This window comes from Heterocephalus glaber, unplaced genomic scaffold (genome assembly GCF_053883595.1).
Source record: "Heterocephalus glaber isolate CG9 unplaced genomic scaffold, H.glaber_assembly_v1.0 deba00001460, whole genome shotgun sequence".
NCBI lineage: Eukaryota > Metazoa > Chordata > Mammalia > Rodentia > Bathyergidae > Heterocephalus > Heterocephalus glaber.
In genome coordinates this window covers 1301546-1319794 of record NW_028258307.1, presented here as the reverse complement: position 1 = coordinate 1319794, position 18249 = coordinate 1301546, and the positions used below count along the sequence as shown (strand labels likewise).

General features: G+C 55.6%; 1 protein-coding gene and 1 long non-coding RNA gene across 3 annotated transcripts in view; one reads left to right on the top strand and one right to left on the bottom strand.

Moving 5' to 3' along the window:
- Positions 1 to 18249, bottom strand: part of Xkr6 (XK related 6) — a 234740-nt gene that overhangs the window by 27821 nt on the left and 188670 nt on the right. The window contains exon 2 of the mRNA XM_004848447.3: positions 8142 to 8338. Coding sequence (XP_004848504.1) covers positions 8142 to 8338 — 197 coding nt within the window. The remainder of the gene's footprint in view (positions 1 to 8141; positions 8339 to 18249) is intronic.
- Positions 8152 to 14602, top strand: LOC110350053 (uncharacterized). Of its 2 annotated transcripts, XR_002396354.2 has the most exons (3): positions 8152 to 8319; positions 9439 to 10649; positions 11435 to 14602. It is a non-coding gene; the product is annotated as an uncharacterized LOC110350053 (long non-coding RNA). The 2 variants fall into 2 exon arrangements; XR_002396353.2 differs by having other exon boundaries at positions 9439 to 14602.

Below are 18249 nucleotides of genomic sequence, written 5' to 3'. Positions count from 1 at the left end.
GGACATGGGCTTTACCACAATGCCCCTGGCTTGCTCTGGCTGTATGGTCTTGGGCAAGTGACTGTCAAGCCTCAGTTTATTATTTGTGAGCCATAGGTAAAAATATAGACTTTGAATATGCAATGAATTATAAATATGGACCATGTAGGCACATCTTTGCTTATGCACATAAGTGTGTATTTAAAATATACTCTATATATTCTCTACATATGCATATTTTAAATATATAGTGTGTGTACATATGTAGATCATAGAGAGAGAATATACAGAGTAAGTGTAAATATATATTCTCTTTTTTAATATATACACTCACTATATATATACCTATATACTCAGAATATTCTTCATATTACTCAGATATCTATTTATTGTCACCTGTTTCCACTAAAATCTAAGCCCCTAGAGGGCAGAGACCCTCACCCCATCTTTTTTTTTTTTGGTACCAGGGATCGAACTCGGGTCCTTGCGCTTGCGGGGCAGGCGGCAGAACCACTGAGCTACATCCTCGGCCCCATCTTATTTATCTTCAAGCCCAAGGCCTGGCACCGGGCAATCCCACCACCCGGGGCATGGTCTGGGAGCAGACAACACCGGGAGGGATTATTCCTGCTTTAGACAGGCAGGAATGTGGCTCAGAGAGGTGGCCCTGGAAGTGACATGCCTGCAGGGGAAAGGCCTCGCTGCCCAGCTAGAGGGCCACTGCCCGTGGGGCACTTTCCCTGTGCCCGGGCAGAGGTGCCACCTACTCCTCCTCAGCCCCTTGGGTGGAGCGCTTAGCTGTGCTTCCCTGCCCAAGGGATGTGCTCTGTGAGAGCAGCGCACAAAGCCAGGCCAGGGGTCACAGGAGGAGCTGTGCTGGGTGCGGCAGGATGCAGCGCCTTTTCTTCCAAGTGAGGTCTCCGGAGGCGACCACGGGGACAAGCAGAGCAGGGCTTGGAGGGCATGGCAGCAGGAAGCCATCACTCCAGAATCTCCAGGTCCTCCTTGGGGTCTGCAGCTTGGAAAAGCTCTTCTGCTGCTCAGCCACAGCCTCTCCAGGAGCCAGACTTTTCTCAGAGGCCAGGATCCTTCAGGGCTGCTGCTGGCATCCTGCAGAGATTTCCGGCTTCCTCCGCAGTGTCAGAGCTGGTGGGGGTCTCCTGCTGTGGCCCAGGACCCTTTGCAGCTGCCACTCAGCTCAGTGGACTATGTATACACAGTGTCCCTCAGCCGGTGGCTTTCCCACGCGGGCCACAGGCTGAAGAGCGGCTCTGTGCACCAGACCCGGGGAGCTGAGCTGGGCCTGCACAAGGCTCCCTGCCTGGCCTGGGACCCTGGTGCCAGAGATTCATGCTGAGCCACCTCTGCTCCTGTCTGCCTCTCGCTGGGCCTCAGACACAAGCAGCTCCGGTTGCCCAAGGCCTCTCCTCCGTCTTCCCTCCTTCTACAACCCTTCTTCCAGAAGGCCACCGTCGCTGCCTCCCACCTGTGCACCCCAGCTCCAAGGTGACCTGTAACTGTTTCTGCCTGGCTGAGGGGTGCGAGAGGCTCTGCTGCCCTCCCTCTCTGCTTGCTCCACTGTGCCCCTCAGGGCTTGTTATTCTCCAATATATGAAACAAAATATTTGCTTTGCTTACTGCCTGTCTCTCTGCAAGAGAGGCAGGTACCAAGAGGGCAGGGGTTCTGTTTGGCTTTTTTCTTACTGTGTCTGTCTCCAGCTCCTACAGACACTATAGGGCACATAATAGATTAATAAGCACTTCCTTGCTAGTCATTGCTCAGGCCTCTAAACTTGCTGCCGGAGTGCCTTCTCCTGGGGCACCACCGTGGTCACCTCTACCAGCTCAGGAAGCTCATAGCAGTGTCCCGCTCTGTGCCAACTTCTCATGCACAAACATGACCAAATGGCCAACTGCTACTGTACCTGTATCAGCTGTAAGCAAATCCATTGAGTATTCCATTCTTGGATTTTTTTTCTGCTGTTTTAAGACCCTCCTTGTCCGTTGTTAGGGGCAACCTCCCTGAAAGGCTTGATTCAGGCTAGATTGAGGCAGTTCAGCAAGTTCTGTGTGACAGCATGTTTTGTGACTTTGAAGAGGAAGGGTTGAGGGTTGTGCTGCCTGGCCAGCAGGACCTGTGGGTGCACACAAAGCAGACTGCCCATGGTACTGCCTCCAGAAGGGAAAAGGAGGCAGAGTCAGGAGGAGACTCGGGGAAACACCTCTGTCCGTGTTCTGCTGGAGGAGGAGGTCCTGTATTGACGTGGCTCTCTCCATCAGCAAAGACGAAGAGGCAGAATAGTCAGAAACAGGGGACCAAGAGGGACTTGTACATCTTCTCCTTTATTTATCTGCGGGTGGCCAAGACACAAGAATGAAAGGGGCAACCTGAAGATGAGATCTCATGTGGGCACCTCTGTGTACCCTCAGTCTGAAGCTCAGGGCATCCCAGAGGTGGCCCAGCTGCCCTCTGAGAGGACTGCAGCCAAGGAGCGTCCCACCAGGGAGGGGTGGGCACGTGAGCAGACAGGGGCCCAGAAACTCCTCTGGGCAAGGGCATTCATCACCCAGTGTTGTTTGATGCCACAAATTGGCCGTTTCAGTAACAAATTTGACTTCCTGTTTATGAGGGAACAAAGTGGGAAAATAACAGCTATGGTGAACGGCACAGACCCAGGATCTGCCACCCACGGCCAGGTTACCATTGCTTCAGGGCAGCAGCCTCACCCCACTGTAACCGGGTCCCAGGCGATGACTGTGGCAGTTTGAATGTGATCCCCAAAGCTCACGTTCTGGAAACCAAATCCTCAAAGTATAAGTTAATGGGATCTGGAGGTGGAGCTTTCAGTAGGTGACTATGATCCAATGAGGTCATGAAAGTAGTGGCTTCATGAGAAGAACGAGCCAAGCTGGCACACTTGCTCCGTCTTACCATGGCTGCCCTGTGCCACATTCTGATGTGCAGGAGCCTACACCAGATGCCAGAGGCATGCTCTTGTCTTCCCAGCCTCCAGAGCCGTAAGCTGAGTACACTTCCATTCTTTCCCAATCACTCAGTCTCTGCTATTCTGTTATACACAGAAAGTGGACTAAGACGATGAAGTAGTTACCTTTTGTGTTCTGGACTTGCAGAGAGTGACAGCCAATGCGCACGTGAGCAGGACTGGAAAGGACCAGAGAGCATTTGTCACTTAAGAAAAGAAATGCTCTAAGAGGAGACATGGATGTTGTCCCTTTTGGGGAGAAGAAGGAAGGGAGGTGCAGCAGGAGCCCAGCAGCCAGCACTGGGAAGCCTTGGGAGGCCTTCCATGCGCCTGTGGACCAGCACCGGAAACCGTGCTCCTTCCTCGAGGGAGGCCTGGTCAGGGCACCGAGCCATGGGAGCTGAGGCTCCTGTGAGAGGCTCTTTGCCCTCACCAGGGGAAGAAGCAGCATGCGGAGCAGCAGCTGGAGACAGCACAGGCACACTAGCCTAATGTGAGCAGGAGAAGGGGAAAGATCGCTCACCTATTTGAGTCATTTGGTTGCTGTCAGTCAGAGCTCTTGCTAGAAAAAGAAGCTGACGTGAAATTCCAGTGCAAGCCACCGGAAGGGCTTGTGAGGCCAGAGGAGTCTGGCAGTGGAGTTAAGAAGGAAGAAACTAGTAGGGTGGTTGGCACCAAAGACACAGAAACAACGGTGCCTCATTGCTTCTCAGACACGTCTGTGTAAAGGAAGATCCACGTTTGGTTGCAGGGCTTCATGTTCTCTCGCACTTCTTTGCCTTAGCAAAGACGCTTGTGTGGATGCAAGTGTGACCCTGGGATCTGTGATTATGAATGGCTAGCTGAAGGACCATGGGCTCTTCCTGTCATGTCGTCATCTCAACTGCAGGCCAGGTGGCAAGGGGCAGGGGGCCCTTTGAGAGTGCCTGCCTTGTTGTGGCAACTTCCTTCCTCCTCTGTGTGTCAGCTTCACAATGGGATCGATGGCCCCTGAGGCTGACATCTCCCCACCTCCACTCATGGGTTCCCAGAGCTCCTGGAAAGCACCGCATGACAGTGTCGCTTAGAAGAACAAGTCACAGCCTGCTTTGTTCACCGCCAAGAGACGCCCAGCCCCGGGGGCACATTGTCAATGTTCCCCTGAGCAGGGCTGCTCTGCACCTCACCAGCTCTGTACCCCATTACTCTACCTTCAAGTTCCAGTCCCAGCCCAAACCCAAGCCCATCTAGGGACCTCCAGTTGTGGCCCTAACTGAATTTGAAGGTTGAGGGGTACCTGCAGTTAGGCGGTCTCTGAGGACACCTGGGATTTCCTCTGGCTCCTCTGAGACAGAAGTCTAAGAAGATTGAAGGACCGTGCACCATATTGGGTGTGTGGGGCACTAGGATTCATTGCCAAACCTCTGACCGAGCCGGTGGGGCACTTTGGAATAGTCCTCGCTCTCCCTTGGGCTTCAGCTTCTCCATCTATAAAAGTGGTGAGCTCCATAATCACTGAAGTCCCAGTTTCCAGCACAGAGGCTGAGATTTTATGTGCAGGGCAGCAGGAGGACAGGCAGCCTTCAAAGAGGCCGGACTCCCTTTATCTCTCAAGAACCTCATTCGAGGTCAGAATGACAGGCGGGTGCTTAAGTGGCAAGGTTTTCCCAGAGCGGGTGCCTGGCGTCTGTGTGTGGACAAGCCTTAGGACAGGAGGGTCCTAAGTCTCAAGCCCATTCCTGACTGGTCACACTCAGCTCTCTCTGGGAGCACCTTGCAGAGGTGGCCTGGGCAGGAAGCTCTGAGACTGAGGACACTTTCAAATTGCCAGGCTACACACACTCAGGAGACAAGAGGCAGAAGTGTCCTCTCTGGTCCAGTCCTTGTGGTGGCCCCTGGAACTCACGCCCACCTACACACCCATGCTGATCAGCGTGTGCTGGTCCCCAGCTGGGCAGTGGTGCGTGACAGTCCTTCCTCTCCCTTGGATCACGGACCTGCTCCCACAGAGTTCGTGCAAGTCTGTCTCCTTCAGACTCAGCCCCAGCTGCCCTGGCTTACAGCACAGGCTTGGAGCCTGGCTGCCTGGGTAGAGGCCCCAGTCCCCCCTCACAAGCCTATGGCCTTGTGCATGGTCCCTGACCTCTTTGGGCCTCAGCATTATCAGCCACAGAATGGGAATAATAAAAGCGTCTGCTTCAAGAGCTGCCGTGGGACTTCAATGGTTAATCAGTCCATATGAGCTTAGACTAAACCCCGTTCTGAGCTCCCAAGTTTTAACTTTGGGTGTTGGCATAGCCACCACTATCACCACCATCCTGTGGGCAACGCACTCCATGGTCCCTGGGCTCAGAGCCCCTCCCCACCCACCGAAACAGGCTCTCTCAGGCCTTGTCCCTTGGCACTTGTGTTCCAATGCCCAACCTTCTCCTCTGAGTGAGCTCCTACTCATCCATCAAGACCCAGAATGAACGTCACCTCCTCTGTGATGTCCCCAGAAACAGTTACCTTCTCCTCTGTGCTCCCGAAGAACCAGTGCCTAAGTTTTGAAGTCTAAAATGCAGAGTACCAAACTCTAAATTCCTGAAGGGCGGGTGACTTTGCAAACGCATTCGGAACACGCCTGGCCCATGCTGGGATGAAAACGAGATGGTCACGGAGCCCCGTGAGGAGGAGGACTTGGCCCCTCCAGCACTGTGAGTCCTGCTAGCGAGCCCCCAGCCCGACCCCGCCGAAGTTCACACAGATGCATCTCAAAGGCCCAAGGTAAGGAGAGCTGACAACACTGGCAAGTCCCATCCATCCCCAGGCTCACTCTTGCCAGAAGCGCAGTTAGAAGGCCTTCTGCTGTGCACGTGTCAGGCTCTTCTGCTCCTGTGGTCAGTTCTCCAGAACAGCCTCTGAGGTGCCCACCGCTCCATGTCCTGACTCCCTTGGTCCCCGTCCTCTGAGCCCTCAACAACCCCGCACCTGTGCCAGGTGTCTTTGTTCCCTTGCACAGCTCTGTCAAGTTTTCTGCATGACCTCTCCCCCCACACATGGCCTAAATTCAAGCTTGTGGGGCCACTAGGCCCCTCTCTGGGCCCTGCCTTTTGCTTCCTTCCTGCCCTCCTACTGCTCACCAGCCACACCAGACCAAGCCACACTCTTTCTGCCTCAGGGCCTTTGAGCAGGCTCTTCCCATCACTGCTCCTTCCTGCCTGCCATCATTCCCTCACCTAAGTGGAAGCTCTCCAGAGAGGCTTCCTTGGCCCCTGCCTCAGTGGGCTTCCTTCCTATTAGCCCCGGCCCCACATCACGTAGGCACGGAGACTTCCCACATCTAATTGTTTCGGGCCATCTCCCAGAGAGGACGGAAGATTTGCAAAGGTGGGCACCAGGCCTGCTGGGTTCCCTGTGACTCCTCAGCACACGCCAGCCCCTGGCTGGACACACCTGTGCAGAATCGCAAACTGCCTCGCCGACGTGGAGCCATGGATGTGGCTCACCCCACCCTGGCAGCCACTCTGGAAGTCTCCATTATTCCCACTTTACCAATGAGGAAGCACAGGAAATTGCCCCGCCTCAATCATCAAGTCCAAAATGACAGGGTAGAAAGTTGCAGGCAGTTCTCTCTGCCTTTTCTGCAGGCTAGGCTGCGTTCCAAGCCCACCCCAAGCCCAACACCAGCACAGCCTCCATGCACATGACTCCAGCATATTATTATTAATTATTTATTATTATTTCACCAAAGTCTATATTTGTGGGGAGACTGCATACAAATATACCTTGCAGGCTGAATACTGTATTGTTACCCCAGTGACTAGTGAGGACCAGGTGTAGAGAGATGGCAAGCAAGGTACGGGCAGAGGTTGACGCCGGGCAAGATGAATGGAAAGCCCAACTAGTAAAGCAGTCGGGATGGTATCAGTGATCTCTCCACCCACCTACAGCATTCACACGATAGGGCAGGTGGGAGTCATCGCAAAGCCTGACGAAGCACGGCCAATGAACCAGGGATCTCACCAGTAACACCTGGGGCCCCATTCGGCAGACAGAGCTACAACAAAAGCATCACCAGACACAGCAGACACTGAATAAAGACTGCCAGGGCCTGGAGGTGACAGCCCAGGAAACACACTAGCCGGAGGAGCAGGGCCAAGCAGGGCAGGCGCCTCTCCCCCAGCTGCCTCTGCTGCTAGATCACACATGCTCCTGCCAGCCTCTCAGTCAGCACCTCGGGATGAATCCTCCCGGCAACTTTTCTGTTTGAATACTCCTAGCGACGAGACAATCACTGCCTCCTGAGACCAGCTTCCGGTTGCTGGATGGAATCTCTCCCACCTGAATTGACAAGTCTCCCTGGCGCTTGCACTGCCCTTTGGCATGATTTTTCCTTCCCCGTGACACCTCTGCAGATGCTGGGATTCATACACCCCAAGACTTCCCGGGCTATCCCATCTCCCCCAGGGGTCGCCGTTTCTGGCCCTTCCGGTCCCGCACCTCCTGCCCTGGGAGAGCTCCTGTGCCCCTGGCACATGCTCTGAGACCTGGCCTTGACCCGCACACCTAACCTCAGGGGAGCTCCTGCGGCCAGAGTGCTTAGAGGGCCCCCTGCTGTGGAGACCTTGCTGTCTGCACTGTGCTGGGCTCCTGAGGATCCCCGGGCGGTACCTGAGGCCAGGGACAGGTGTGTGCCACCCTCTCCCCAACTGGAGCTCAACCCCTGCAGCCTGTCTTACAGCCGGGCCTCTGCCTGAGCTTGGAGCAAGAGCAGCACAGCTGAGCCCACGTCTGACGCCTATCGGATTCTGCCTTAGAGTCGCATGCCATCTCCAGGCCGAGCTTCCCACCCACAGAGGGGCAAACACCCGGCCCAGGCCAACGCCCGAGGAGAGGGGCCGCTCCGGCGGCTTGGGAGACCCAAGGCTCTGAGCTCTGCGGGGACCCGGCTGGCCCTGCTGCCCCAGGCGCAAGAGAGCCCGCTCTGCGCTGCCCGGGGGGTCAAGGTGTCTTGGGAAGGCTGAGCAGGCTCCCACAGGGGGGTCGGGGAAATCTGTGCCCCATCAGCATCGCATGCCCTGAGCTGGGCATCCCCGACCCGCGGCGCCAGGGGAGATGCCAGGACCTGCGCGGGCCGGAAGCCGCGGGTCAGCCCGGTGGGGGCGTGGCCGGAAGGTGGGCGTGGTGGGCGGGGCGGGGCCGACGCGCGGCACTCACAGGGCAGCGTCTCGGCGCTGTTCTTCTGGATCATTATGCAGAGCTGTAGCACCAGTTGGGGGGCGCTCTCCAGGAAGGTCTCCAGGAGGCGCAGCATGTTGACGTCTGCATATTCGTACATCATAGCCCAGTAGAAGCGTCGCTGGTGTTCCTTCTGCCGCTGGCTCTGAATCCCCAGGTACATGGTGCGGATATACCTGCCAGGAGACAGGGGACAGAACACAGGAGCGTGGGTGGGCGCCGGGGCTGCAGTAGGACCCGGCAGAAGTCCGCTAACACCAAGAGCCCCTCCCACCGCTGTGGGCAGAAGTTCTGGAGGCTTGGATGTGAGTCTAGGTTCATCCGGCCCAAGGACACAGTGCTGAGGCCTGGGGTCAGGAATCCTAGCCCTCCTGGCCTCCATCTGCTCATCTGGAGAATGAGCCAGGAGGGCCACATGATAGCCCAGGGCCGGCCAGTCAGGCATCTCAGCAGGTCTGAGGGGTTCCCCAGGTTCAGTTGGGGGCCATTCTGGCAGGGCGGCCCCCAGATCTAACGGTCTGGAGAGGAAGGTAATTGACATTTGTGAGTACTGCTCCCTGGCTGGCCACACCCAGGTGGTGAGTCAATGGGCATAATTCTCACCGATGGCAGAGGGACAGCTGGGGCTCCCAGCGCCACCCCACCTACTCAGGCTGGAGTCGATGGCAGAGCATGTAGGAGGTGGCCCCAGGCCACTGTCCACTGCGGCTTGTGTGTCCCCCTCTACACCAGGGAGGCCCAGAGATGGCTAGGGAGCCTCCATCCCTGGGCAGTCCTGCATCCACTGACTCTACTCTCAGGGTGACACCCAGGCTCCGTGGAAGGCCCAAGGGGCAAAGGGCGCAGGTACAGGTGGAAAAGCAGAGGCTCCAGGTCAACTCTGCAGACGGGGACCTCGAGCCAGCTGTCCCAGCCCTGTACCCTGACACAGCCTCCGGGGTGGGTGGCGCTGGATCAGCCAGAAGACGTGCCTGGTAAGCTCTCACCCTGGAGTTCTGTCTTCAAGCCCCAGGCAAGAGGAAGGTTTAAGGTGCCAGGTAAAACCAGCAAGAGTCCGAGTCCTGGGCTTTGTGTGCCCAGTTAGATCAAGAACAGGAGCCGCGGACCAGGTGCCAGGCCCATGGGAGGAGCTGGCATACATTACTGCGCCTTCTGAAATGCCCGGCTGGAGTCCTAAAGATGCAGCCCATGAATGACACCCCATCGAGGCCCTGCTGTCCTCGAGCATTTCCAGGGGCCCGCTTGGGACTATGTATGGTGCTCTCTGTCCCCACAGGCACTGCCCTCCCTGCCAGCATCGAGTCTCCTCAGCAGCCTGCACTTCCACTCTGCCCCATGACAACCTCTTCACCTGGCACCCAAAGTGCTCTTTTCGGATCCCGAGTGTGACGGTGCCACTCCCTCCCTCTGCTGACCTACCTCAGCTTGCCACCGCCCTCAGAGTAAGCCACAGCTCTCACGGCCCCCAGCCTTGCTGTCTCTGGGCTCACCCCTGTCCTCTTGTCAGCCCCTTCTCATCTGTCTTTCCTGTCTGTCATGAACTCCAACAAACGTGCTAGCAACGGGTCCCCCCTTCGGGGTCTGGAGAACAGTGCCGTGGCATGCTGTCTGCATTTCAAGGGCGCCTGCCCCAGCCAGGCGCTGCAGGTCTCCCAGCTCACGGAGTCACCTGTGTGGGCCAGGTCTAGGTATCGCCGTCTACCAAGCGGAGAGACTGAGGCTCTGAGGGGAAGCAAAGCCCTACATTCTGGTTGTTTCGAGTTCTGTCACTTGCTGGCTGTGGCACTTCCCACGACTTGTTGCTTCTTCCCGGGCCTGTGAATTCACAACACCAGGGAACCAGGGGAGAGGCCCAGGAAGGGAGGGAGACTGCTGTGCCCTATTGGCAGAGCTATGGCAGGGAGAGGGACAGAGATGCACAGACTAAGAGAGGGAAGAGAGAGGGAAAAAAATCAGAAGAGAGAGAAGTAGGAGGGAATCAAAGGAGGAGGAGAGAAAGGCATCCAGTTCTGCCTGGCACTGAGGATCTCACCAATCCAAAGTGGTCCCTGATCCGAAACTCAGCTCTGCTCTGGTGCCATGGGCACAGACTCCACCGGAAACCAGACTACAGACTGCTGTGCTGCCCCACAAATGGCCAGCTGCTGAAGGAGGGGCTGTGTGGCAGAACTGAGCCTGCCTATCTATGACGCCTACGCCCAGGTTCACCAAGGTCTGCCCTTCCCAGGCCCAAAGGAGCCCTGCCCTGTCCCCCACCCTCCATCTTCCCCCAGGCTGCCTCTCTGCCCACCGAGGCTAGGGCAGAGGAAGGGAAGCAGCCCCGAACATGCTAATCAGACCGGAACACTTGCAGGAGAAGCTGACTTGTCTCAACTGTGACAGCCCAGGGCACAGGAGGGGCAAAGCTGGAGCCTGTCCCCAAGCCCAGCAGCAAAGAGGTGCCAGGCACAGCGCACTCCAGGATCTACGGCAATCAACCTGCCCAGTGTGAGTGTGGGCCTCCTGGTCCGCCGAACACGCAGCTCTCCCTTCCCTCCTTGATGCCTCCAGGCCTCAGCAAGGCTCCTCCTCTCTCCCCGCTCTCCTTTTGGGGTCCTGGAGGTGACAGGAGCACTGTCTTGTAGCAGTTAGGTCTGCACACTGCTGAGGCTTTATGGCCGAGGACCCCCGTGTCCGAGAGTGAGCTGACCAGTGCCAATCACACAGGGACGGGGAGGCAGGGCTGGGGCCTCTGCCTCCCTGATGCTGCTTGTCCCCCAACAGCACAAGCAAAGTGCCTGTCCCTCCTGCCTACACACGCTGTTGTCCCCAAGGGCACAGGCATTTCTCCTCTGAACGTGCCCAGTCGTGCCACCTCCTCTCTCAGGAAACACCAGTTGGGAGTGCTGGGAGCGGTCCCCTCTCCTCTCGCCCTCCCCGCAGGCCTCTGCCTGTCTGCTTCCGGTTGGTCTGGGTGACCTCTGAGGTCCCCCGCGGGCTACTTCTAGCTGGCCTTCCAGCTCTTCGCGCAGACAGCCTGGCCGGCGGCCACACGGTGGCGCCAGACCCTAAGCGTCGCGGGAGGGACGCTGCACCCCGGTGATCTCATACCTAGGACGCGCGCGCCCTCCTCTGCGACAGCGCGGGTACAGGGCCGGTGGGTGAGGCGCGGTGCGACCGGAGGTGAGGCGCGGTGCGACCGGAGGTGCAGCGTCGCGAGGGGAAGGCACAGTGATGCAGGCGACACGCGGCTGCCAGGCCTCCAAACTCCCGAGTCTTCCCTTCCTTGGCAGGTTCCAGATGAGAAGACACCAACCTGCTCCTCCTGGGTCTGCTTCCATGTCTGTGTCACCTCCTGTCGCACTGCCTCCCCCGAGAACACTGGCTCATATGGAGCACAGGTGGTAATGCAGAGAGCGCTCGGAACTGGGCCTGGCCTGTGCCCCCCAGGACTGTCAGCATGGGCAGGTCACCTCCTGACTTAGCCCCGGCCACCCAAATGCAGCAGGGAGGGCGAGCTGCCTGGCCTCTGAGCTTCTGCCCACATTTTATGACCTCATTCTTCCTCAAGCAAGCTGCTTCACACGGTGCAAAGTATTAACTCATTTACTCCTCATAACCACAGTATTAGCCTCATCTCACGGGAGGAAAACTGCAGCCTCAGTTTACCCAGCTGCATAAGTGGCTGCACAGGGCTTTGCATCATCAGGCAGCCTGGTCCAGGGCTAGTGCCCTTAGCGCCTGCCACATGCCTCTGTGGGACTCCATTGCCTCTGCCTTCAGCACTAAGTCCAGCCTGCCCCTCGTGACAGCGGAGAAGCAGGGTTTGCCCTGAACCCTGGGCTCCCTCGCAGTCTGCCACACAGCTGTGTTACCTGGTCCAGTGGGGCCCAGGAATGGATGCCTCTGAGAATGGGAGCGGCCAGCAGGGGAACATTGAAGCCACCACCTGGTGGGTGAGCCCTGCTCCCTGGGGTGCACTCTTCCTGTCTTCTGTCAGCCACTCTGCTCCACTGTGAGCCTTGGAATTATTTGCAACCCCCATCTCTGGCTCTAGGAGAACCCTCGAGTCCTGTGAGCAGGCTTTTTGACATCAGCACTTCTTTTTTCTGTTGACTCATCTGAGATTCAGAGAGACTGACCGATTTCCCCAAAATCACATAGCCAGTCATGGTCTGGGCAAATTGGAGAAGAAATCCCAGACTGTCTTGCTCCACTGGGTGTTAGCGAGGGCTCTGCCCAAGCCTGGCTGAGACGGAAAATAAGCGATTTCCACAAGGGGCAGGAGGCTGAAGTTTGCCTGTCTGGGCCTACAATCCCTTGCTTGCAGAAGTGGCGTTGAAACTTTTGATTGTGGAGAACAACCCACCCTGAGAGCTCCTTGCAGGGCTGTGCCCAGATCTTAAGGGAACCTTGAAAAAGGGAGTAAATCCTGCCGTCACTTAAACTATAAACAACTCCAGATCTGCGTGCTCTTTTCTGGAAAGTGGAAAAGGAAGCAGACTTCCCTATTCATTTTATGAGACCAGCATTACCCCGTCATGACAGCCAGACAAACTCGTCGCAGGAAAATTAAACTGCATGCAATATTCCTCTAAATAAAGATGCAAATGTCTTCAAAAATATCAGCAAATCAAATAGTGTGTTGAAAGAATGATGCGACAGATCTGACTAGGGTTTATGTGCGAACTGGAAGGCTAGTTCAGTATTCAAAAAAAACAATTGAAGTAATCTATGATATTATTCACAAAAACCACCTGGCACATCAATGGATGCAGAAATAAGGCGGTTGACAAAATTTAACATCCACTCATGGTAAAAAAAAAAAAAAAACAACAACAACTCAGCAAACTAAACATGAAAGGATATTTCCTCAACCCAACGTGGACATGGGGCCTTTACAGAAACCTACAGTTAATGTCATACTCAATGATAAAAGGTGGAATGCTTTAGTCTTAAGGTCGGGAATGAGGCCGTGATGTTATTTTCCCCTCCCTTTGATTTAGTATCGTACTGGAAGGCTAGCCTGTGCACGAAGTTAAAGACAAATATACACAGAAAGACTGCTAAGAAAGGAGTGAAACTGCCCCAAATGTAAGTGACATGATTGCTGAGACTGAAAACACGAAGTAGCTATAAAACTCCATGGAATTCATTCATAAATCTAGCAATGTCTTACAGTACTAGGTCAGCATATAAAAATCAATAGCATTTTATAAACTATTGATGGGCAACAAATTTTTAAGATATACACTATTTAAATTAGCTCCAAAAATGAAATTCTTAGATAGAATTCTAATGAAATATGCAATGTTTGCATGCTGAAGCTACAAAATGCTAATCAAAGAAAATCTAGATGATAGTGAGACATACAAAGCTCATGGATTGGAAGATGCGGTTTTGTAAAGGTGACAGTTGCCCCAAAATTGATTTATACATTAGAAGTAATTTCAGTAAAAATAAACATACCAACAGGATTTTTTTTTTTTTTTTTGCAGATTCTAAAATCTCCATAGAAAGGTAAAGGACCTAGAGTAGCCAAAATAACTTCACAAAAGAATAAATTTGAAGAACTCACACTATGATTTTGGGACTTTACTAAAAAACTACAGAGTCACATTGGCAGAGAGAAATGTGGATCAGGGAAAGAGAACAGAGCCCAGGAGCAGGCCATGTAATTACAGTGAACTGGTTTCTTATAGAAGCGCTAAGTCACCTCAGTCAAGAAAAGAAAGTCTGCCCAATGACACAGGAACAGTTAGTTGTTCATATGCAACAGTTAACAAGATGTAGCATAGGTTAAGATGTAAAAGAAAGATTTTAAAAGGAAAACCTAGGAGAAAATCTTCATGGCCTTGCCTTGGGTAGAGTTCTTACATATGACAGCAAACTCATGATCCATAAAAGAAAGCTTGATGAATGAAACTTCATCAAAATTAAAAATTCCTGTTATGTGATGGCATTGTTAAGAAAAGGCAGGCTAGGACAGTGTGGCGAACCTTTTAGAGCTTTCAGTGATAAACAGCCTGGTGCTTCATGGGTGCCATGGGTTCACTATCTCTGGTCTGAAGACATCAGGAAACCCGAGACCAGAATATATAATGGATGCTCCAAAGCCATCAGTGAGACAACACATCAACCCAGTGTTTCAAAATGGGCCAAATTTTTGAACAGACGTTTCACCAAAGAAGGCATACAATGGTAAATAAGCACAGGAAAAGAGCTCAACATTGTAAAATCAGGAAACAAATATAAAATCGCAATGAAAAAACACACAACGAGTCATTGCTTCCTACGGAAATCACTAAAACTTGTATTGGACTGACAATATCAAGTGCTGGAGGGAGTATGGAGCAACAGGAATGCTCACAGAAGGCAGGGATGAAAGCAATGGTCCAGGCTCCCTGGGGAACAGCTGAGAGTCTCATAAAGTAAACCATGCTCTCGCCGTGTCACGCACACCTGGGCTTTTTTTGTTGTGTTTTTTTTTGGTACCGGGGATAGAACTAGGGACCTTGCACTTTTGAGGCTGGCAGCGGCACCACTGAGCTAAATCCCTGGCCCCCTACACCTGGGTTTTTATTCTGGAAACTAAAACTTATGTCCTCACAAAAAGCATGTACACAGATGTTTTTCCAGTCATACTCATAGGTGCTAATTATCCTTCAAGAGGTAGATGGATAAACAAACATGCATGTCCATACCGGGGGATGCAGGGCAGGGTCCATCGATACGGTGGCTCTTGAGGGCCACACGCTGCAGGGCCTGCCTCTGTCAGCAGTCATAGACCACGTGGTTCCACTTAGGTGACATTCTGGCGCATGGTCGGCGCTGGGACAGGTCAGAGACACCCTGGGGTTATGTCCCAAAAAACATGTCTTAAATTGGAAGTATTAGGTCCAAACTACATCTGAGACACCTGACCACTGAGGCCCACAGCTCAGCGCAGTGCGCCCGGCAGGAAGGGTGAGCTATTTCCCCTGGGATCACAGGACTGTCAGCATCGAGAGAGGACTGTGCCGAATATCACAAGACCGGAAAAAGACCCAAATTCAAACCCCATGCGCAGGTTCTACTGACTGCAGACCGCTTTCACAGCAGTGTAGTCAGGGCATTGTAAGTTAAAGCATTGTAAGCCCAGAGCATTTGTAGTTGAAAGGAGGAAAGACAAGAGGGAGGGAGGATTTGAGACAGAGACAGGTAAGAGGAGGGAGGGAGGAGATGGGGAGGAGGAGGACGGGAAGGGAAGGCAGGAGGAGCAGGAGACGCACGGAGGCAGGAGCTCAGATGGGAGGCAGTGAGAGCCACAGCCTGAGTGCACTGAGCGCCCCTGAGCCCCAGGCCACCTCCTCCAGCTGCCACTGTGCAAAGGGCACCAGCTTCCTGCCAGCGCCCGTGGGCCAGGCAGGGGACCTGAAGCCCCAGGAAGTCACTGGAGATCTGAGTCTGGGCTGGGTGGAGACTGAGGCAGGTACCGAATTCCAGCCGTGGGCCCTGTGTAGAGCAGGCAGCTCTTTCCTGGCCATGGCCACCTGCAGGGGCTGCCCTGGGAGCAAAGCCACACTGCAAAGCGCGTGCCTTCCCAGCCCCTCCCAGCCCCCAGGAGCGCCCCTTGGTCAGGAGCAGTGTCGCCTATCCACGACAGAGGAGACTTGTGCCTGCTGCCCAGGACCCTGCTGGCACACACGTGCCCTCTGCCGGGGTCTAGTTGGTCCCTGCTGGCTGGTGCCCCAGACCCGACCCAGGGATCCTCTCCAGCCAGAAACTGAGCTCCAGAGGGAGCCAGTAGCTCCCGCTGTTCCTTTGGGGCCGGACCACCATGCAAGTGGCTCTGCGTGGATGGGAGGCCAGGCCTAGGAGCAGGCGAGGACCTGGCTCTGGTCCCAGCTGCCACAGTGTTGGGGCCACCAGCACAGGCCTCTCAGATGCCAAGGATGAGTGGTCTCCGACTCCTGGTGGCAGCCCTCACCTCGGCAGGGCCTGAGAGGAGGCCCCTCCTCCTGCCTCCTCCTGCCACAGCCTCCTCTTTTGGGTCCCTCTGCCTACCTCCCCATCCCCACATCCACTGCAGAGCCTCAGCCCTGGACTCCAAGTGCTCCAGAAGTCCCAGGGGCAGAGTGGCATGTAGGTTGGCACTTGGGGACAGGATGAAGGGATCCGGGGTGAGGATGACAACAACGCCAAGTAGTAACGACTGAGGCCAGCAGGCACCAGCAGGAGCGCTTGGCATGGGGTGGGGCCCCTGCCCTGCCAACCCCATGGGGTCCTTTTGACAGGAAACAGAGGGAAAGGGACTGGCTGCTTGTCCAGCTGGTGTCTGTGACCCAAACAATAGACCATGTGGAGGGTGTGTGGGAGCTGTGGTTAGGCTCTGTCCCCCACAGGACCCCAAGCCCCGAGGGCCGGCCCAGCCCCTACCAGCACCCAGGAGAGCCTGCAGAACCTGCTGCCTGTGACGTGCCAGGGGAGGCTCCGGTCCCACGCCCGCACCTCGGAGCCTTCTTGGTCGTGAGTCTTGTGGCAGCTTCAGGCTGTGAAGCCATGAGGACCTGGAGGGGCTGGACTGGGCTGGTGACAGCCCGACGTCCCCCTGACCCCTAGCCCTCGGAGTCTCACCTACCACCCCTGGGCTCACCAAGGAGGCCCTGGGGCCTGAGGCCACCAAAGCACACAGGTCCCCAGAGGCGCACCCAGGACGCCTCCAGCAGAGCGGCAGCAGCCCAGCTCGAGGGGTGCTCTCTGACCCCTTCCGGCCGAGCTCACTTCAGGCGATTTCCAGAAAGAGCCACAAAGCCCAGCCCTAAGGCAGGACAGGGCTTTTCTGTGAAGTTAATAATAGTCATCCCCCTGCTCTTGTCAAAATGCCTTTATCCCTTTGGCACATTTGAACAAAAGCAGCCCTCCAGGGGCCTGCCCTTACCCTGGTGTAGCTGCCATGCACACACCCTCTTCCATGTGCACACCCAGCCCTGCACCCACCCGCACGCCACCCATGGGGACACACTCCACACGGACACCCCACACGTGGACACACATGCTGTGAGGACCCAGTCAGCCATACGGAACACGCATGCACATCCACAGACATGGCGTGCACACACACACTGCCACACACTTGTACACGCATGGGATACCTGTGAGCCCACAGCCACATCTGCCTGGCCTGCACTCAGTCAGCCTGGGTCGCAGGTCTGTCTGTCTGTCCCCCTTATCCAGGGCGACCTGCTTCCGGCCATTCACTGTCACCGCGGCCTCCGCAGGGGAGGTGGGCAGACAGAGAAGAAAGCCAAACCCCTCAAGCCGCTGGGCCCCTCTTGGCCCCTGCAGACTCCTTCAGAGGGGACAGCAAGGCTCCAATTACCAGGCAGAGAGAAGAGAGGGGGCCGGGGGTCTCCAAATCCGGTGTATGTGCCCCATTGTTGAGGGCAGAGCTGAGCCCCCCATGTGTCCCGACTTGCCAGGTCCCCTGCCCACCCCGTCCACCCTGTTGTGCTTCCCCTCTCTGCGCCGGGCTGGCTGGGAGTCCCGACCGTTACTGAGGTGCAGGGCTCTGGGATTCACAGCACATCTCGTCTGGGTGCCTGCTCCGGAGGGTGTGGCAGGACCTGTCTCCTGTGTGTCTTGTCCTTGCTGACCACACCCCAGGTAAGAAAGTCCCAGACAGGGTGACCACATGCAAAGGCCCAAAGGTGGGGTGCAGGAGGTCTGGGGCCACGACAGCTTGGGAGGGACCTAGCCTGTGGGGCTCTGCGTTTCCCTTCTACACAAGGCGGCTGGGGGTGGCCTGGATCTTGGAATGTGTCTTCCAAGCCCCCATCCCCAGCCACGAGGGCTTCCTGGGTACCCCTCACTGGGGCTTGGCTCCTGCTGGCCCACCTGCCTGGGGCCCTCCCTGAGCAGGCTCAGCGCCCCTCCAGTGCCTCACCCCTGCCAGGTTAGGGCATTTTCTGTCCCTGGTCCTCATGGTTCTGGGGACTCAGTGTCATAGTAGCTCCATGTACTGGCCTCATCCTTGGTGCCAGCGAAATGGATGGGTTCACTCTGTGCTCACAGGATTCCCCCACAAAACCCTAGAGGTCCCCATGATGAAGCTGAAGCAAGAGAAGGA